Source organism: Podarcis muralis, chromosome 2, assembly GCF_964188315.1.
Source record: "Podarcis muralis chromosome 2, rPodMur119.hap1.1, whole genome shotgun sequence".
In the NCBI taxonomy this organism is placed as follows: domain Eukaryota; kingdom Metazoa; phylum Chordata; class Lepidosauria; order Squamata; family Lacertidae; genus Podarcis; species Podarcis muralis.
The window spans coordinates 61434929-61456522 of NC_135656.1; the positions used below are offsets into that span (position 1 = coordinate 61434929).

The 21594-nt window shown below is 44.3% G+C and overlaps 1 protein-coding gene across 1 annotated transcript in view; it reads right to left on the reverse strand.

The window, feature by feature from the left end:
• Positions 1-347: 347 nt before the first annotated feature.
• The window catches only part of MGAT4B (alpha-1,3-mannosyl-glycoprotein 4-beta-N-acetylglucosaminyltransferase B), a 73727-nt gene continuing 52480 nt past the window's right edge, over positions 348-21594 (reverse strand). The window contains exons 6-15 of the mRNA XM_077924602.1: positions 20449-20562; positions 19345-19420; positions 18282-18396; positions 16265-16395; positions 11732-11839; positions 10043-10236; positions 8558-8636; positions 7973-8060; positions 2052-2164; positions 348-1261 (exon numbers count right to left, since the gene is read on the reverse strand). Of these exons, the coding sequence (XP_077780728.1) occupies positions 1238-1261; positions 2052-2164; positions 7973-8060; positions 8558-8636; positions 10043-10236; positions 11732-11839; positions 16265-16395; positions 18282-18396; positions 19345-19420; positions 20449-20562 (1042 nt within the window). The 3' untranslated portion in view covers positions 348-1237. The remainder of the gene's footprint in view (positions 1262-2051; positions 2165-7972; positions 8061-8557; positions 8637-10042; positions 10237-11731; positions 11840-16264; positions 16396-18281; positions 18397-19344; positions 19421-20448; positions 20563-21594) is intronic.

Genomic DNA, 21594 nt, shown 5'->3' on the forward strand with positions numbered 1-21594 from the left:
AGGTTACTGTGTAGAGGAAGTATCCGTAGGTTTTGGTTTAAATAGAAATCCTCCCCATTGCAAAATCTGTCTTAGCTGTGTCTGTACAGAAAGCATGTCTTACTTTAATAGCCCTATAAAATCACGCTTTGCCTTTGACTTTCCTAATTAATGAAAGAGCCAGTAAAATAAAACATGCAACTTTAAGTTGAATTAAAATTTTACAGTGCACATTTTAATATATATATTTTATATAGATATACTTAAAAATCAAATGTATCCAATAATAAAAAATACAGCACATTAAAGTAGTATAACGCATTCCAGTGTATAGCTAGAGACATTGGGGGTTTTTTGTTTTAAATTACTCTAATCCCTACCATTTGAGGACTGGCCTACATGGTTTATTTTTCTCCAAAATTCACACCAACCAGTAAATAACAGATATGGATTTAAAAGGATGGACTTTAGCACTCATTCTCAAGGCATGAAGACACTGGAGACTTCGACAGGAACTCTTATTGTATGAAGGGCACATGTACAACCCTGGCAGGCACAGTGTGGTTTTCCATTTCCCTGCCATTCTGTTCCCTCCATACATCCCTTCCCTCCCACCCCAGACCAGTTACCCCTCATATTTAATCCTCAGCTTTAGTCTGGAGCAACTGCTTTTACTTACACACGTGGGGCCGGAGGTGCAGTCTGCTTTGCTCCCAAGATGCATCAGTGCTTCGCTTGACAGTGGAGCTGCCCTCGCAGTTAGCCTTCATAGTCCTTAAACCCGTATTTCTAAATGCACCCTTTAGTGATACATTCAGGAATCAACACCCAAGGGGCCAGGGATGGGGGTGGGGGGAAGAGGAAGAGGCATGGGAATAGTGTGTGGTCCTTGCTCAAAGGAAGGGGGGAGAACAAATCTTTTACACGGAAAGTTAGTCTCCAAGGTCTTCTTTTTGTAGCTGCAGAAGCAGCTGGATCCAAGATAGGCCAGCACTAGTGCTTCATTTTTTAAAATACAGTCCAGCACCTGTGCATGAAAAATGCTTCTCTTCTCCCGGTAAATGTGGTCCAGAAACCCTTAAGGCCCTGCCAAGTTTCACCACCAACATTTTCTTCCTGTTCTGGGAGCAGCAGGTGCCCTTCAGCAGGCACCTTTGACTAGGCTGCTCCTATTCTGCTGTCTGCAGTTTCATAGACAAGAGGAAGAAGAGGGGAAGAGCTGACAGCCACGTTGTGCATTATCCCTGTGTCTTGAAGTTCAATCAGCTTTCTTCAGGAATATCTGGAAGTACATGGGATTAGCAAAACAACAGAAAAAGGTCAGAGCTTGGCAAATCTGTTTTTCTCTTCTAGAATATTGCCCTATTAATTAATGCCAAGTGCAAGAGAAAAGAGTTTTGTCTCTTCTGGACAACCGCACCTGAAGCAAATCACAGCATGAAACCTCTGTCGGAAATGGGAGGGATTTCACAGTTGAGACTTAAAATCACAGCTGTAGGCGGATGCAACTGCTGCCCAGAGGATCTGACTACCCAGCTTCTATTTCACCAAATCTGTTTGCATCACCTCACAAGCCCCATGCAACCACCAAATAAGCAAACCACTCCTGTTCACCTGAGCACCAAAGTGTGTTTTATTTCCTAAGCAACATACATTCTCCTTTCTGGCTTTGGGAGATAGGTCTCTTGAGTTGTGGGGGGTGGGGGACAGCTCCTGCGAAGGTGGTTGTCAGGAAGCTAAGCCTGTCTCTGTGGAGGGCTGTGGTCAATTACTGTGGTTACTTACCGAATGCATGCCTGGGGAAAGACCCAGAGAATCCCCGGCAGGTTGCATTGCCAACTGGCATCTGTGCTCAGCCCCTGGCAGTTACAAGCCACAATTTTAAAATTCCCCACTGTGCCCCAGATAGAATTGTCTGGGGCATTGCAGGCAATGGCCCTAAACGGGCACTGTATCTTTCAAGAACTTTCTTTCCCTGTCCCGCCTAGACAGATCAGTTGGCGGAAAGGTTAAGTGGGAGCTGCTGTAATCACCACCCTTATAAAGGGGCTTTCCCCAGGAAAACATATTACCTCGCTCAAGATGATCCATACGGGAGAGTCAGTCTGGATGGTTAGCCGTATTGCTTCTAGAGGCCCAAAGGAAGGGTCCACTTCTCCTTCAGCAATGCCCTTTGAAAAAGAGCCTGCACAATGGACGAAGAAAAAAACTTCAGGACAACTCTCAGTTCCTCTTAGTGGCAGCAACACCACTGCACGCTCAGCTCTCCATGGTGAGAGTCATTTCTGCAGGCTGGCTCCAGCATATGCAGTCATGCCTAGAAATGTCATGGCATGCACTGGAGCCTCTGTGCTCAAACAAAGGGGCGCTGCTTGCAATGTGAGATACAGTCAGTCATGGTAACTGCTGTGGCTCCTAAGCCACCATCTCCCTCTTTCAAAGAAGTCAATGGAGCTATGTAAAACGGACGCCTCTTTTCAGTTTGCGTGACTGGCTGTAGGGGAGCGTGCTCATGAGGAAACGTTTCCTACCCACTGTTCTACAAGCTGACCTGGTTTATAAAAACCACGCCTTGTGTGAAATCGCATGACTGGATTTTCAAGTGATGAGCATGTCACACAATATTATTGCCCTACTTCCTGTAGGGTTATTCTCTGTCATGGGCCACTTATCACCCAAAATATGTACGGCAAGCCTGGCGTGGTCATGTTAACATTAAAATGCCACAGTGATGAACCTGTGTAGATGCTAGCTCAGTGTAGATGTTTCAAATGCAGACAGCCTCCTGGGTTTGGCTTCCCCTCCTGCCTAATTTTTACACACTGACCTCTTCCCTTTTTAACAGAGCTAACAAATATGTAGTAGTAAGAATGACTTTGTGAATGAGTTATGCCCTGTAGACACACAAAGGTTTTTTTCTGAAAGAAAATACCATATTGCCCGAGAGGAAGGATGTGGCTATTGACATCTGTTTTAAAAAGAGTTCTTGAGAACTCTTATTCTTAATACATTACATGATGAGGGAGCACAATGTCTGACCTCCATACTAGCAGTCCCCAAATAGTAGCTTTCTGGAGGTGGAAGCAACATCCAAACAAGACATAAACATGACAGTTACAGACCACCAAACAATATCACTACACTAAGTTGTAGTGTGAATGGCTGCAAATGTCAAATCTTCCCTCCCCTGAAGAAACTTAAAGGACTACAGTAGTACCTCGTTTTGTGACCGGGATCCATTCTGGAGCCCCAGTCGCTGGCCAAAAGGATGCTAGCGAAAGTGCCACATCTGCGTGCGGAGCAGTTTGCACATCTGTGCATGTGGCAAACCCAGAAGTAGCCCGTTCCGGTACTTCTGGGTTTGCTGCGGACGTTCGACGGAATGGGTGCTCGACGAGGCGGACACAAGACGAGGTGCCACTGTATTTAGTTCCATGTTTTTATGCTTTGCAAAGCTGCAGCTGTCCAGTAGGTGGCACTGCTTTATCGTGTATTATAATCTCTCACTCTCATTCTCTTTCTCACACACAAATAGTGTATTCATTCTCTGTGTACTGATCCTTATGTAATGAAAACGGCACTATCCGTAACATAAAGGGGGTGCCCCTACACACACATGCAACATCCCACGTAAGATGGCACATGGAGAGTGCCAGTTGTCAGTGCTATTTTTTCTAGAAAAAGAGGTGCCAGAACTGAGTTCTGGCGAGTTACTGCTAAAAAAAGCATTGCTTGTTGTTGATGTAAATGGAAATCTGGAGGGAGAAGGAAAGGAAAGGAAAGGAGTGTCCTCAAAGGGCATTAGGAATCCTAGGAAAATAAGAAGAGCCTGCTGGACCCAGGACCCATCTAGTCCAACATCCTGTTCTCACAGGGGCCAATCACATACCTGTGTGAAACTTGCAAGCTGGACATGAGAGCAACACCACTCTGCCTGTCTGTATTACCCAGAAAGTGGTAATCAGAGACACACTGCCCCCAACAGTGAAGGTAGAATATAACCATCATGTCTATTAGCCACCAATAGCCTTGCCCTCCATTAATTTGTCTAATCTTTTAAAGACATCCAAGTTGATGGCCATCACTGCCTCCTGTGGCAGTGAGTTCCATAGTTCACTAGGCACTGTGTGAACAAGGACTTTCTTTCATCTGTCCCAACTCTTCCAACATCCAGCTTCATCAAATGTCCATGAGTTCTGGTGTTACGAAAGAGGGAGAAACACTTCTATATCCACTTTCTCCATGCCATGCATAATTTTACAAACTTCTACCATGTCCCCTTTCACTTTCTAACACTCCGTGTTCTTTGTGTATACTCTATTGCCGTACTTGCCACAAGCCTGCAAATCAGAGTTAGTATTGTGCCATATGGCTGAGGCTGAGAGAAGAGCAGTTTGCCAAAATGACAGGGGTGATGCTTGAAGGAGTGATTTCTCAATTTGTAGCACAATCTCCTAGTTGCTAGGCTTTATTTGCAGGGCTCTAATCTTCATAGTTAAAGCTATGGTTTTCTTTAAAGCTATGGTTTTTCCAGTAGTGATGTATGGAAGTAAGAGCTGGACCATAAAGAAGGCTGATTGCCGAAGAATTGATGCTTTTGAATTATGGTGCTGGAGGAGACTCTTGAGAGTCCCATGGACAGCAAGAAGATCAAACCTATCCATTCTGAAGGAATCAGCCCTGAGTGCTCACTGGAAGGACAGATCGTGAAGCTGAGGCTCCAATACTTTGGTCACCTCATGAGAAGAGAAGACTCCCTAGAAAAGACCCTGATGTTGGGAAAGATGGAGGGCACAAGGAGAAGGGGACGGCAGAGGGCGAGATGGTTGGACAGTGTTCTCGAAGCCACCAGCATGAGTTTGACCAAACTGTGAGAGGCAGTGGAAGACAGGAGTGCCTGGCGTGCTCTGGTCCATGGGGTCACGAAGAGTCGGACATGACTAAACAATAACAACAAATCCTCATAGTTACTGCTACCTGCAGTTCATAATGTAAGAGCCACTTTATTCCTGGCATCTTGTACTTTGGCACAAAAACCAGAATAAAAAATACATGTGAATCTTCTGACACACACACAAAATCACAGGCCTTTTACCTGCTACCTGATCCCTGCTAACTGGTGATGCAAGGACTGAACCTGGTGCCTTTTACATGCAAGGCATAAGCTTGTATATACATACAACACAGTTGTGAAGGACACAAACTTTCATGCAAACAATTTGTTAGTTTCATCTGCATGTTATTTTATTGCTTCCAGGCATTTTTGTAGTTGCATATGTTCCTGTAACTGTACAAAACTATTAAATAAACAAATTGTTCTTAGCACTATGCATAGAAGTGGCATCTGGCAGCGGCGGAGCATATGGCTGTGCTGCCCAGGGCAGGTGCACTCCTGAGGGGGGCGTGGCACAGAGGGTGACCTCCCAGGTGCAGGATAGCCACTCAGGTGCCCTGCAGCCAGTGGCGGAGCAAGCCGCCCATGGCAGACATTTGGCGCGCCACCTGCCCACGACTCCCAAGCCTCCCCCAAGCTGTCAAAACAAAGGGGGAAGGGGGGAATGCCTCCGGCAAAGCGGCGCAGCTCCCCCCTTCCCCCGACAGCTCGGGGTAGAATTGGGAGTCACGGGTGGGTGGCATGCCAAATGTCACCCCCCTCAGTGAGGGCACCCAGGGCAGCCCGTCCGCATCGCCCCCCCCTTCCTACGCCCCTGGCTTCTGGTAAAGGACTATTCCCACTTCTGCACATTTGAAGGGGAAACAGCTCTTGATCCACAGATTTGCCCTTGCTAACTGAAGATATGTATGGATATGATGTACTCTTGAAATCTATGCCTGCATTAAATGAGTAGCCATCTTAAAAGCAGCAGGGAATAATATTCTTGCCTCTCTCTTTCTGCTACCCAGCCATTACCATGCATTGCCTCTTTTTCCTCTTCAACATCTCCCAAATCAATTATTTTCTCTCTGCTAAAATTATCATTTGCGACCAGTTCCTGTCTCTCCAAGTCTACTGTAACGTCTTGTCCTGATCAATATGCCTGCAGTCTTTCCTTTCTCGTGTCAACTAGAAACAGCTTTGGTAAAATTTCTCCACCCACCTGTCACACCCTGTGCAATCCTGTCACCTCTCTCCTCAAGTGAACGCTGGTACCCTGCTGTTTTGTACTTCAAATCCAAGCTTCTAGCTCTGGCATGGAATGCAGACTCTCTTATTTGCCTCTGCTTCTCTCCTTGCTTTCCCTGTTTTGCACAAGGACATTGTGACATCATCCCACTTTGGCTGCCCTCTCCTGCTGCAGCTATCATGGAGTTTCCTAGGCCTGGAAAAGCACTTCCTGTCTTATCCAGCTAGTCACCTCCTCTGCCTTCAAAAGTCCACCAAATTCTGCAAAGCCTTTCCTGCGCTGCTAGAGTCTCCATTTTTCCTGCCACCACTTAAAACTCTTCCCACTCTCAACTTATTTCTCTTAACGTTCCCCAAAGGCCACTTCAATGAGACTTTAAATTACACGTGAGCAGTGGCCAGGAAAGGACTGGATACCTACTCAAGGGCATTTTAAAGAGACAGACAACTAAATATACATATGGACTTAGTTCACATGTATTTTGTGCTCATAAATCATATTCAAATTCCAAAACAGCCTGTTTTCAAGAGGACTGCAAACCCTCTGGGCTGGGCATGTGCAGATCACAGCTTCGTAAATGGGGTTTGAAGGCACAGCAAAACCAAACAGCTAATGCACTTTGGGTGAAGACATACCTCTGGTACAGAAATGTGCAAATATGACTTGGAAAAGTGGCAGGGAAGAATGACTTTGCTTCATTTTAAGCCACTAATGTGTACGCAGCCTCAGACTTGGTGCTAAATGAGGCTTAAGCCATTCTAGCAACAAGAATGCACAGATTGCTTACAAGGTGCAGCTATGATACTTGCTCAGCTATAGCTTGTGCCTCTCAACAATCAAGGAATTCTCTGATTCACACAAAATAACTGCATAAGCTGAGGACCGCTTCTGATGTTACAGCTCCTGCTTCCTTTTGCTTTTGCTTATTCCCTGGAGGTATTGTAACTTTTCAAATCCAAAACATCCCTCTTCCATGTCCTCCTTCCCCCAATCCCAGACACACAGATGCTCAGTGAGACCTGAAAGTTACTGGGCCCAGAAGTACATAATCTAAGTCCAACCCCTAGCATGGTTTTCGACTTGTTAAAAAAACAGAAACAACCGGTAACAAAGCAACCATGACACAGCCACTGGCTGGCACATGTGGAAAGTGCTCAGAGTAGGGTTTCAGACCCACAAGAAGATACCATTCCTACAGGCAGGAAGATGTAAACCTGTCACCATTTGCTCCCCTAGTTCCTGCAATTGTTTTCAGAAAGCAAGTAGGCAGAGGAGATGATGCTGGAAGCTGCCCAGAAAGAGCAGCAGGATCAGTAAATGGTTTCTGCCACTGAGCGCCAAAACTCCAATCATAAAAAGACGCCACATGAGAACAGGCTTCACTGATTCCACACATCAATGTGCTTAAGAAGAGAACTAAAGAGAAAACACTTTTCATTTCATTTCTTTTCTTTTTTTACTGCCCCAAAGAACAATTTGAGATTAACTGTATAATCAAGCTGTTCTTTCCGTCCTTCAGGTTTATCCGTATTTCTTGACCTCTGCAGTGTTGTCAACATTTGCATTTGCACAGTGTTAGCCAAGAAAATCCACCTCAGCAAAGTCTTTAAAATGAAGACATATGCAAATTCTAACCCTTGGGAAAATGACAAAAATGTCATGTGTGTTCTGAGTGAATGACTTTCACTCTAAATTCCAGGTCAAGGGTGGAGTGGGGGATGCTAATGAATTCAAGATAAGCTTGTCTCCCACCCCTGAAACCTTCCATGCAATCACTCTCTGCCTAATTGTGTTATCTGAACAGCAACATACCACAGTGCATTATCCACAACCAGCAGGCTGCTGTTTGCCTTGAACCAGCAATTTACCTATCTGTATGTAGCCGTCAGGTGTCCTGTGGTACTTGAATGCTGTTGCTCTTCCCTCCTGCAGGGCTTCCTTATCTGACTGGAGACTCTGTGCAGGAAAAGAGGCAATCTTTGCAAAAAGCCAGCAAGAAGGATTTAGGCAGCCTGCTGCGGGTACACTTTAAACCACTATGGTCATAAAACATCAGGCAATGTTTACTTTTTCAGAGACACAGAATTACTCTAGCATACTTGGTTGCTGGAAGACCTTCTCTATGCTTTCAAGGACCCCCCCCCCCAAAAAAAAAGTCTATTAAAATATACCTTGTAAGGACTACCTTCTTCCTGCCATAGGTAGTGTACTTTAAATAGAGAATGAATAAGCAGGCTTGTTCCTAGGCTTTGGAAAAATGCCTCAGGAATTAGAATTTGAATTCAGATTAGGTGGCACAGGCTTCTCAGAAGCTTCCATTGCTAAGCCCATTGACCCCATACATATTCTTCTCATGGTATCCAACCACAAAGCAACAAAAATCTGGGTTATAATCTCCTAAACCTTGGTCTCCCCCCTCACCTGAACTCCTATGGTAAGCTCAGTAAACTTACGTCAAAAGGTAACACTTCCACAGTTGTGTTGAAGAGCTTGTCTTCAGGGTGTTCAATATTGCCACTGCGAAAGAAAAACCTGTGGGGCAGGAACCAGCAATGAATGCACAGCTTCATGGGGGGTATAACACAGAAGGACCCCACCAGGCATAAGCTCACCCAAGAGGGGCCTCTCTTCCCACAGAAAGCCGCATTTGCGAGAAAGATGGCTCTAAGTGCACAAACAACGAATTATGGGTTGATTGTTTGATTGCACTTGCAAATTAAGCACTCCATCGCATATGAATGAATATCAGTAAGAAGTGCAATTATCTACTCCTGTGATGAGAACAGTTCACTATTCAGTGATACCAAGCTGGAAAAGTAAGAAGTGACTCCTTGTGCTTCCTGAACGGATTCTTGGAAGGATAAAGCCACACACACAAGACATTCCCGTGTTAACAAATCGAGAGGGAGAGGGAGAACACCCACCCACCCTGGACATGAAATGCTCAGGGAAATTTAACAGACAAACCAATGGACTTCTACATACCGCATTCAATTTCCCCCATAATTCCTGCACATGATTTAAGTTGTAGACCAGGGGCCAGATTCAGTTCATGAGTTCTGCTAGTAGAAGCCAGTGCAAGATTCTTCTGCTAGCACAATAGGACTTTTTGCCCTCTCACCTCCCACCACCTTCCTAAATTGTCTGGAGTGTGTGTGTTAGGGGAACCCCTAGACCAGCACATGGGGGACGGAGAAGGGAGATCATTCTGTCTGGCAAGCTGATGCAATAAACTCAGCACTACATTTAATTCCTCCCCTGGAATGGCAACTTGTGGCCCTCCAGAGACCGCTGGACCACAAAAGCCCTGCTTGGCCTATCATTATGCTCTCAGAGGGGCCAGCCCAATGCCTATGGGAAGCTCACAAGCAAGACATGAGTGCAATAGAATTCTCCCGCTCACGAGCCTCATATCAATGGCTGGGACTGATGGGATTTGGAGTCTAGTTACATCTGGAGAGCCACAGGTTCCTCATTCCTATTGTAGATGAATATTTCTTAGTGGTATCAAAATGAGGCAAAACCTCAGTCATAGAGCCACTAAAGGGAGGAAACACACACAGACTGGCTGAACTTTCATGAAAGCGCTACACATGATTGACAATGGTATCGGAACCAAAAACAAACAAAACCTAATTAAGCATACCCTGTTAGAAAGCAGGATGGGGTCTAGGTGACTTGGGCACCACTGAGACTTGGGTAGAATTCCCTTTGTAACTGAAAAAGCCAATTAATTTCATCTGTGCTTTAGTTTACTATCTGTAAGGCTGTGCAGGCAGAACTGAAAGCTAAAAGGCCGTATGTGGGAGAAGCAGGGCGATGAGTGGATGAGATGCAACCTGCCTTTCAGATGAACTCTTGTTCTACCACAGGGGAGAGGGGATGAGTGACTTTTAAATGTCAAGCTAATCTTCCTCCACAAATCTCCATATACTCACCGTTCAATGCGTAGGGGCTTAAAGAAGCGGAAGCGTATGAAGTCACCCGCCGTGGGGGTAAATGCCCAAAAGAAATCTTCCCTCAGATACGCTTTCTCTAAGGAGAAGTGCTGGTAGGTTTTCAGACTGGTGCTAACTTCTGCAGGAGGGTTGACGTGTTCTTTTCGAAGCGCTTGCTTTCCAAAATCTTTGTCCTCAACATGCAAGGTAAAAGCAAAACAATTCAAACTATATAAAACTGTGTTTCCTACTCCCATTGCACTTCTATGGAAATACTGCTATTCTGATGCATGGGCAGTGGTGGGGCTGCTTTAATTAAGGGGGCTTTAAATCTTTCCTCCCTAGCCTCACTCTCCTTCTGTATCCCCTGAGCCAATGAACATCATCACCATCCAGGCTGCTGTTTGGGCTTCAAAAAACCTTAGCTTTATCTCTGTTCTCTCCCTCCGCTTTGCTCCCTCTGTATATTCAGTCCATCACCAAAGTCATGTCACTTCTGCCTGCACATGGTGAAAATACACCCCAGCAAGAAACTCTGGTTCACAATCCAGTCATCTCCTGCCTTTGTATCTTTTCCTTGCTGGGCTTCAGTTGTCACTGCTCAGGCCCCTCATTTCTATCATTCACCTCTCTCATCACTCCAGTCTCTCAGACAATGTGATGCCTCTCTTTAAATATCAGCACTGGCCTCCTGTCCACCCTGGGATCCAGCACAAACCCCTCACTCTTATCTTCAAAAGCACGCCATGGCCTTGGCTCCCCTTTTCTTTCCACGCTTGTATGTCAATATATCCCTGACTAAGACTGTTTATTATTAGTTTTGTTTAGAAAAAGATATATAATCCTCTTAATCATAAATAAATAAATCTTTAAGGGGTATACATAAAGCAAAGAGAAACAGACAAATAAGCAAATATTAGTTTGCATAACTGTTGCTCTTCAAACTCCCTCCCTCCCACCCCACCCCAACTTCTGTCTGCCCTTTCTCTCACATTGCCCCACATGCCTGGAACTCCCTTCCAAGAACACATGCAACATTGCCCTTCTCACGCTGTCTTCAAATCTATCCTCAAAACTCCCTATTTCTGTGATGCCTCTGGCAATACCCCTCTCTCCTGAGTCCTCTCCTTGGGAAAGGGTGGAAAAGAAAGAAAGAAAGAAAGAAAGAAAGAGAGAGAGAGAGAGAGAGAGAGAGAGAGAGAGAAACTTAAGAATCCCAGAACTAGATCTTTAGATTGTAGTTTTGGTAGAGCTCACTGAAACTAGTACAACTCTTGAATGTTTGCATGGCGTTCCTGTCCTCTGCCCAGACTCACTTCCCAAAGAACACTGCTGATATGAGGCTTTTAAAGCTGCTGCAACACATAGCTGCTGAACGCTGGCTAGCAGCTATTAATCAGAGTTGATACCTGCCATGCTCCAGTTCCCTTGGCTCCTGACCCCGATGCCTCGCCTTTGCTTCCAAGCCATTAACAATTTCTTTCATACTCTGTCAGTGAAGCATCCACTCCTTCTCTGCAGAAGCAGCACAACTGACCTCTCTTCCCTAGGGAAGGCACCTGCATTTGAAAGCACCTGCTTTCCCTGCCTAAACTGCTACACATATTTGAAAACTTATCACATTTTACATATAAATTTGCCCAACGCATAGGGATGCACTTTCCCAGTGCTATGACGTCACATACTCACTTTCAGCTTCTGTATTTTACCAGCGAGGGAGGAGTGGGTTCCTACGTGCTGGAAGAGTGAGGGCTTGAAGCGTATCCTCAGGTTTGCCTTCTGTCTGTCACAATGTTTCTAAAATAAAATAATAATAACAATAACAATATATATAAAAATCAAGATTTGTGCTTCCTGCTTAGGAGGAAGCACAAAGTAGGAAATAGGTTGGTTAACCACTTTCAGTCAAGTTTGCCATTAGTGACTTTTTAACTGTAAGTGTGAAAGAAGTGACTTCAAAGAAGGCATGTCCAAACCACACTTAAGGTGCTGTTTCCTTCCTCGCCCTAAGGCTGTGTACACACAATGGGTGGGATTCAGCTAATGAGTCCCACTTGAGCAGGGGTAGGCAACCTAAGGCCCGGGGGCCAGATCCGGCCCAATCGCCTTCTAAATCCGGCCTGCGGAGTGTTTTTACACGAGTAGAATGTGTCCTTTTATTTAAAATGCATCTCTGCGTTATTTGTGGGGCATAGGAATTCATTCCTTTCCCCCAAAAAAATATAGTCCGGCCCACCATGTGGTCCTGACCGGCCCACGGCTGAAAAAGGTTGCTGGCCCCTGCCCCTGCACTAGAAGAAGCCAGCACCAGTGCTCCTGCTAGCACAACAGGGCTTCTCTCCTGTAAACCTCCAGAAATGGGCTCTGGGGAGTGTTGAGACAACCCCAGAAGAGTGGAGCAGAGGGAGAGAGAGAGTATTGTTCCATGGGGCAAGCTGAAATGCTTGCACTGACTAAAAAACTGCCACTGCACTACAGTCGCACCTTGGTTTTCAAACAGCTTAGTTCTCAAATATTTTGGCTCCTGAACACCACAAACCCGGAAGTGATTGTTCTGGTTTGCAAACTATTTTTGGAAGCCGAATGTCCGGCAGGGTTTCTGTGGTTTCAAATGGCTGCAGGAGCTTCCTGCAGCCAATTAGAAGCCGCAACTAAGTTTCTGAATGTTTTGGAAGTCGAAAGGACTTCCGGAACGGATTCTGTTTGACTTCCGAGGTATGACTGTAATTTGAATCCTTCCTATTACATTTAAAGCACATTAAAACACATTCTATCCCTCAAAGAATTCTTGGCCCTGTAGTTTACCCTACACAGAATTACAAACGACCATGCCCAGAATTATTTGAGAGATAGAATGTGCTTTGAATATGCTTTAAAGGTATAGTGTGTACACAGCCTAAGTGTTGTGAAAGTATTTTGAATACATATTTACTACCCTGAAAACAAATACCTCAGAATGCAGCAAATGTGTGTATAAAATGTTTCTGCCACACTTAAAACAGGTATGCTTTCATCTACATCAAAGTTGGTATGAAGGTCTAGTTCCAAGTGGACCACTATCTTCCCTTGACTGGTATTGCAACTTCTTAAAAATGTTTAAAAGATGATGGATATGGATTGAGATCAGCTGTCCAGCTCAATTCTGGTGTCACCACTAGTGAGTCAGAATGAAGTACAGCTCAGGAATGTGTTCTTTACCTGGATTTCAACTGAGCCAGGTTGCTAGACGGGTTAGGATCTCACTAGGAACATAATGATTAGTATAAACATATAAACTTGTGCACGCATGTTTGCCCTTCGTTTTGTTGATACATGCTTGGCTGTTTATATGGAGCCTGAGTAGCAATGTATTGTTGATCTCTAGCAACCTGCTAGAGTCAGGGAATGGGAAGGAGGCGGGAAAGAGGCAGCCTTGGGCAGCAGGACGCTATGACCTTCTGGTTGGTGTAGTCTCATGAATGTGTCATTACTGTTAAATTAATTAACTAGCTGTCGGGATAAATCATGGGCCTTCCTCCCAACTTCATATGTTTGCATTCTTTGTTCATAAAATACTATTTTGCTGATGTTCATTGCAACTGTCTCATTTTGTCTCTACACAGCTAAGAGGAAACTGAGCCACCTTCTGTTTCTACCACCAGTTTGTAAAAGAGAAAATTTTGATCAACTCTAGAGTGGTACCAAGCAAGTCTGCGGCACTTTTTCTTAAAAACAAAAAAATCCTCTGCCCAACTCTGTCACCTGGGAGAGTTTGAGAATACATTTGTGAATGAAAATATGCTGCACGTAGGAGACTTATGAAGAATAGAGACACATAGGCATGAAGGAGAAACTAAGCGCTGAGCAAATAAGCTTTTGACGTTGGCACATGCGCAGACTATTATTTTACTTATAGTACTGTGAAAAGGAGGTATAATCTGCACCTAATACCACTTTCACTTCTACCACCACCTTCCTAAAGTACAAAATTTGTCTAGATGCAAGTCTGAAGCTGTTTCTCGTCTACTCATTATCAACCCTTCCTCCTCCATCACTAGAGGCTTTTTTCTCTTTTAAAAGTCTGTAGGTGTATGCCGCTGAACCCTTGCGCCAATTCATCTTGTTCATTTCACTTGGTAATTTCTTTTAGAATAAGCTAAAGCTGCCTACTTAAGAATACTATTTTGTTATCTTTTCCCAAGGTCATTCCCCACTGCCTTGCCCTGCCTCCCTTTCATGAGGCAAATGGCAAACGGGTGTATAAAAGGTATGGTTGCCTGATGCCAGCATTTATTAAGGAAAACATATTTAAAATCTTAGCCTGCAATTTTATGTGAAGGAGAACATGCAACCATTAGGAGGACTAGGGCAGCAAAAGACAAAGCAAAATGAAATCTGCCCAAACCACCATGTCACTCTCTGACCATTTTTTAAGGCATCACCTACCCCTGCCCCATTTTTGTCCCCTACAAAAATTCTGTCTGCCACACGTTTGCATTCACACCTCGTTTCTTGAGGTGTGACCTACTTTATGGCTGGTCCCAAGAAGTGGTGGTCTGGATGTACATTCTTATCAATGTGAGGTGCTAAATTAATCTTTAGCTAGGAAATTATTAAACAAATATAACAGAAAACAATAACAATAGAACTCACAAATCCTGCTGGGTAGGCCTTTTTAAGACCAAGAACTCGCACATTTTAGGAATGGCAGTCACCTGTGGTTCCACTGCCAATATAGCTGTCTACCTAATATGTGTAAGAAGGAGCCCCTTGAGACAGCCCTCTCTCACAGACACAGGTTGCTTCGCAAAACCATTTGTACTACCTGCAACACTTGGTATTGCAGACATATTCCCTGAAGCCCTGCTCCAAGATAATCCCCTAATCCAGCTCTCATTACTTTAGAAAATTAAAAACCTGGCTCCACTCATGAGAGAATTCCTGAATGCAGCTAGCAAAGGGCTCCTTCCCGCCTGATGTTAAGTGGGACACAGCAGTCAAGAGCGGTTCCACTCTCTGCCTTGTGCCTTCTTATTGTTGTTACCGATGCAGCTAATGAAAGCAGCTACAGCGGGTGAACTCTAAAAGTTGGTTTTCAGACAAAAGGAAGAGATATTCAGATCAGGCAAAGCATTTCACCACTAAACCTCAGGTCAGGCAAACTTTCAATCAAGGAGACAAATCCTACAAGTTACCAATTTGATTCTACACAGCAGGATTTACAAGAGCAAGTCTGGTTTAAAAGACTGTTGTGCAGAGTTAATCAGGCAAGCAGCAGGAGTGGGAGCCAGAAATCTATGCTGGAACTAGGTTACATTTTAAAATAGACAATGATTTAGATGCTCTCAGGATCCCCTGGAAAGCAGGCCAGGGGGCAGGAGGGGGGAATTTGGAAGGGGAAGGCAAGCGAAGGTGGATGCACAGTGACATTGAAACTATGTTCTAGTTCAAGGCCTTGTAAACAAGATAAACACCAGCAACACCTCATTATATTGACACAGAGCAAACCACAAGGCAGATCCCAGCCCAGGGAAAATCACTGTCCACCCAGCAAACCAGGTATTAGTCAGCCTCAGCTGAGCAGAAGCAAAGTGTCTCTTTTGGGAAAGTAGATATTTCTTTCTGTGGCAACTGCTGGTCTTCCCCGAGCGTTAAGTGCTATGGAGTGAGTGAAAAAGCTTTGTTTGTTCCAGAAAAGGCTACGTGTGGGTGCTAAAGGTAGATTGGAACCAGGCAAGGGGATAGGCAGTAGCTGAGTCTTACTCTGGGTACTAAATGTTGTCTCTTAAAAATAAGCAAACATTAAGTATGATATCACAAATGATTATCTTCTGACTACCTTGCATCCAGTTGCAAGAATTACTTCATCACCCAACTATTTGATGTGTTTTTATTGGAGAGCATTTTGCATCAAAGCAATGCAAACCAGCCCATCTCTCTCCAGTGCCAGGAACACTCTTGTTTGGGGCAGCATCTAACAGCATGCCAGAGGGAGTTCTGTGGCTTGTAATAGCTTTTAGGAACCACAAATTGTATCCCCTCCAGCCAGCACCCAGAATTCCTTAACATCTCCACAAGTGATTCCATCCTTTACAGAATTCAGTTTTTAATTTAAAAGAGACTCAATATACCTTAAAAAAGACCCACTGCAGAATCCCTGCATAATTTCAGTATCATTTCGTTAAAAGGCACATCTGCATAAGTTAGAAGGAGACCATTTCAACTAATTTGGGGTTAACTTACTGCATCTTTCTCTGGGTTGCAGACTTTTACCCAGAGGATATGATCCAGGAGCCAGTCTATGGGCTTGTCCTTATAGAACATGAGTATGAATTCCACAATAAGACTGAGATCCAAAGACTTGAACATCTTCCCTGAAAGTGTGGACAAGAGAGAAAAATTAGAAAGGCATGTTGGATCAGAGAAACAACCCTTTCCTTGCCCTGGAGTATTCTCTACAGATGTGAACTTCTTTTAAAAAAGGCATTCAGCCTGCTGATGCTGAGCCAATTAGCAGAATCTAATACTGGCACACTGCTAACCCCTTGCATATGGCCGTGCTCTTACAGACAACTCTTGACCAAGACTTTAGGCCAACTTCTAGGTTCTCAGGGGCCAGTCTATTCTCCAAACAGTGGTCTGCGGGCCAGAAGTACATTTTGCTACATGTTCTGACCTCCTTGCAGGAGGTCAGACACTGTAAATAAAGTTAATGCCTCATATCAGTGAGGGCTTTATAAGAGTGGACTGTATTTGCTCCGGCACAGCCTAAAATCAATATGTGCTATTCTAGGGAGAAATGTAGTATCGAAGCAGTGGTGGCTAACTTGTGGCCCTGCAGATGTTGCTGAACTATGACATCCATCATCCCTGATGACTGGCCACGCTCACTGCCTGGGGCTGGAGATGTAGCTCAGCAACATCTGCAGGGCCAGAGGTCAGTCAGCCAGCCATCCCTGCATTTGAAGAATGCACTAGGTCTGTCTCCTACAACTTTTGGAAACATTTATTTTTCCTTACAAATGAACCTAACGAACACACACCTTATGCTTTAATGGCCTGCCAATGAGATCCTGCTTGGGGTACCATTTGTTGTTTCAAGATAAGCACCCACTCAGAGCAGGGCCTTCTCACTTGCTGCATCAGTAGAGTGACAAGCCCTCTCCCTGGCCCAGGTGATATTGAAAAGCGGTACAGAAACACTGCAAATGAATGAATGAGGAGGAAACTTCTTAACCCAACCTTGATTAAATTATAGAGAACCAGTGTGGCATACCAGCTGGAGTGTTGAAGTAGAACCTGGGAGACCAGGTTTCAAATACCTACTCAGCCATGAAGCCTACTGGGTGACCTTGGGCCACTTACTCTCACAGTCCAACCAACTTCACAGAGTTGTTGTGAGAAAAAAATTGGGAAAGACAACTATATAAGCCACCTTGAGCTTATTGAAGGAAGGTAGACTACTAATGCAATTTATTTATTTATTCAGTCAGTCAGTCAGTCAGTCAGTCCATGAGCCATTTCTGCTCTGCTCCTTAAATGGAATGGAGGTTTGAAGCAACCTTTCCTGTTAGGCTTCATTCAAGGCCACCTGTCCAGTTCCTGATTCAGTTGCATTCAGTGCCCCCATATCCCTTCCAATACTGTTGCCGCCCAAATAGGAGTGGTATGAAAGACTGGTTTTTCCCCACCTGTAATCAGTGAAGGATCTCTGCTGTTTTAACATCATAGTAGTGGTAGTAATAAATTTATATGCCGCCCATCTGACTCGGTTGCCCCAGCCACTCTGGGTGGCTTCAACAAATTAAAACACAGTAAGACATCAAACATTAAAAACTTCCCTGTACAGGGCTGCTTAACACCTCTCTCTTTCCATCTCCACAAGACAAGCATGCACATGAACCAGCTGCTCCTCCCAACTAGTAACTAGAGCCTCTTAAGACGCTTGGCCTGTTTAACAAGCCACATCAATAAAACATTTGTGTCACACAAAAAAGCAAAGTGAAACTAGAGATGGCTGGCTTTGCTGTATGTTCTTTGTGTTCTGCGTTGAGTTTCGAGGAAGCCAGAGTGCAACTGTCACAACTTTTGTGTTCCATTGGTGCCAAAAGAAGCACAACTGAGAACATGGATGGTGCTTTCCTTTCTCCTGCAGGCAGAGTTAGGCACAGCACTGAAGCACATGCCACTGGGAGAGGTTTCTCCTCTAAGCAGAATGCACCTGAAGGTGCTGTTGGTGCAATGTTGAAGGCAGCCTTACCAATAAACCCAAGCTGCGAGAACTCCAGGATCATCCATTCCTCTGATGGCTGCTGCAGAGCAAAGTTCTTCATTGTGCTGAGATAGTTTGGCTTGGCTACAATATCATCTTCCAGCTACAAAACAAACAGTGGGAGATGCCAGTACTCGTGACAGATCATGCACTCTGCTGAAGAAAAACTCTACCCTACAACATGTCCAACAAGCAAAAATGGGAGGAAGAAACCTCTAGCCAGGGACAGGGTTTTAATAAGGAAGACAAAACCTTCCAGCAGTTTCCTGTTTTTGTTAAATGAACTAAAATAATGAATAATACGCAATCAGTAATGGTCAATTAGCTCCAGGCATGCCAGCATTATACAAGAAAAGATCTATTCCCATAATCAAACACGGATCTTGTTTTTCTAGCCATTGGAAGCAGGCAAACATTAGAAATAGACCCTGCTGTCAAAAGTCATGTTACATAATAAGGTACCAGCAGCAATATGTTGATTCCACAGTTAGGCTACCAAGTCAAGACCACATAATGTCAAAGCTGAAATGCTTAACCCCCCCCCCCCCAAAACGTCCCATTCTACCACTCCAGCTAACTCAGGATATAGGAACATATGAAGCTATCTTATACCGAGTCAGACCATTGATCCTTCTGGCTCAATGCTGTCAACACAGACCGGCAGCCAGGAGCCTGTCCCTGCCAGGAACTGAATCTAGGACCTTCTGCATTCAAAGCAAATGCTTTGCCCCTTATCTATGGCTCTCCCTCAAACCTTGTGAAAGTTAAAGTGATTATTTCCCCATCCAAATCTTAGCAAAATTCATTTGGCCAACTGCTATTAGAACACCAAGGTCTTACCCAAGAAAGAGACAGAGTTAAAAGTAACAGTTTTAATGAAACACATAACAGCCAGATCAAAATAATGAACAACATGGTCTACTGTATGTACCCTCCCCCCTTCTAAAACACAGGCTTCCCACACATACTTTTGTGTTTTGATCAAGGACCCAGACAAAATGTTCCTTGCTGGGAGCAACAGAATCTATACTTTAGCCAATGTTTAACTTACCTGGACATAATAGATGCCTTTGGACTGTGCATACATCATTAGAAAGCAATAATCTAGGTTCTGTTTAGTCCTCCACCTATAAAATAGAGAAAGGCTATAATGGCACACAAGGCAGAAAGTTGTTCCATTGCTGGCACGCAGCAGGTGCTTTCAATGGAGAAAAACACAAGTTCAGCAGGGAATTCAGAATCCGGTACACTCTCATTCTGAGACCATAATGAGTTCCAGATCTATTCTGAGTACATAGCTATCATTCTAGCTTGGACTCTAGGTGATTTTAGGACCAAATGACATCTGTTGTTATTCATGGGATTAGCAACGTGTAGTTTTTAAAATCTAAGTAACGGAACAGTCATGGGAGGCGGTTCAGTCCAGATTGTAACTGCAGCATGGGGGGGGGGGAGTAAGAGATTTAACCCTTTGTCCCTGCCACAGTCCTTACTTTCGTGGGGAAGGGCCATAGCTCATTGACAGAGCACCTGTTTTACATGCAAAAAGCTCCAGGTTCAATCCCTGGAGCCAGGCAGGGCTTGGAATGTCCTTGGTCTGAATTCCCAGAGAGCTGCTGCCGCTCAGTGTAAGCAATATGGACCAACAACAGTCTTGACTCTGCATAAGGTAGCTTTCTATCCAGCCCCCTTCTGGCTTCTATTTGCATTAAGAATTTTTCCCCTTGTGGGTGCCAGTGGGAGTTTCCTTTCTGATGCAAATTGCCATGGGAGGGGCCAACATTTGGATCAGAACTGTAGTGGGAGCAAAGGGTTGTGTGTGTCCCCCCCCACCCTTTGCTGCGGGGGCTGCTTATGTTAAATTAAAAGAGCTGTCACATGATTAGCAATTGTGTGAATAATGGCACTAGCTCTAAGGCACACATTCCATTGGAGTCACAAGAAAAAAAGAAACAGCGCTGTTCACAATTTGAGCAGCTTGCTCAGGCAAATACATTTTGGAAAAGAAGTACAGGCCATTCAACAGCCAACAACCTCTACTTTCTCCCTTTAAATGCCTGTTTCTTCTCTTACAAAGCCATGGTGGTGGGGGGGGGGGGCGGGGCAGACGAACACAGAGTGCCAGTAGGTATCCAGTCAGCAGGCTCTCTCTTACCTGACCCTTTCCTTGGGGTCGCCAAAGGATTCCCGGAGACGAGAGAAGTCTGGGTAGAAGTGTGGAGAAGGGGAAATAACTTCTAGAAGGCCAGAATGTATTTCATTGGGGAACCTGAGAAGGAACAACAAAAAAAAAAAAAAAAAAAAGGTAAGGAAGAAGCTGTCACTTTCTGCAAAGAGGAGAATGCAACCCAACACTAGCGATTAATAGCCTGAAAATCATGGCACACCACAGGGCAGGACGACATTAAAAGCTCTGGGGAAGAAAACCTCCACAGGAGCTACTGTGCTTTCAGGTCCTATTTTAAAACAGAAGAAACAGCAGCAGGGGGAATTGTTGCCATTTTGAAAAGCTCACCCCCTGCCTTGGATTTCTCAAATACCTCTTAGCAGCTTGTGGAAGGTGAAGTTAGATTTTCCTACCACACTTGTGCCCCATTCTTACATGAACATTACTTTTGAATGCTGCTCAGTATGAGGACTTGTCTGCCTACTTGTTTGTTTATTGTGATTTTTTACGTATTACATGCTAAATGTCCTGATTGTTACAAAAGGCAACTGGGTACTAGCTCCTCCCCCTAGTTCATGGATGTGGGGCCTGTAGCCCTCTTGATGTTGTTGGGACTCCCAGCTGCCCTCACCCCTGACCACTAGCCATGTGTGTCTGTATGATGAAGAGTGTTGGAGTAGGACCTGGCTGAGAGTGTTTGTCCCTTTTAAAACTGCATTTAGTTTTTATTTCTAATGTGTTGTTATTACTGTGTCTGCTGGCTGGGCTCCTTCAGGAGGAAGGGCAGGATGTAAATAGGATGTAAATAAAATAATTTGTTAAATGTGTGTCCTTTCCTTTCTCCCAAAGGAGCCCAAGGCAGTTTAAAATAGACAGGTTCCCAATTCATTTTATTTCATATGTTATCTGTGTTATATATGTTATCTGTGTTATATGAATCTTCATTAAGTCAATATTTAATTATTAAATTTGTTAGTCATTTCCCCAGGCAGGCCAAAGCAACATACAATATTCTGTTACAAAGATTACATCACTGCATTTTGTCTCTCTGTTCTTTAGAAAAGTCAAATACTTTGATGTTTTTCCTATCATGGCAGAGCTACTGCATTATTATTATTATTATTATTAGTATTA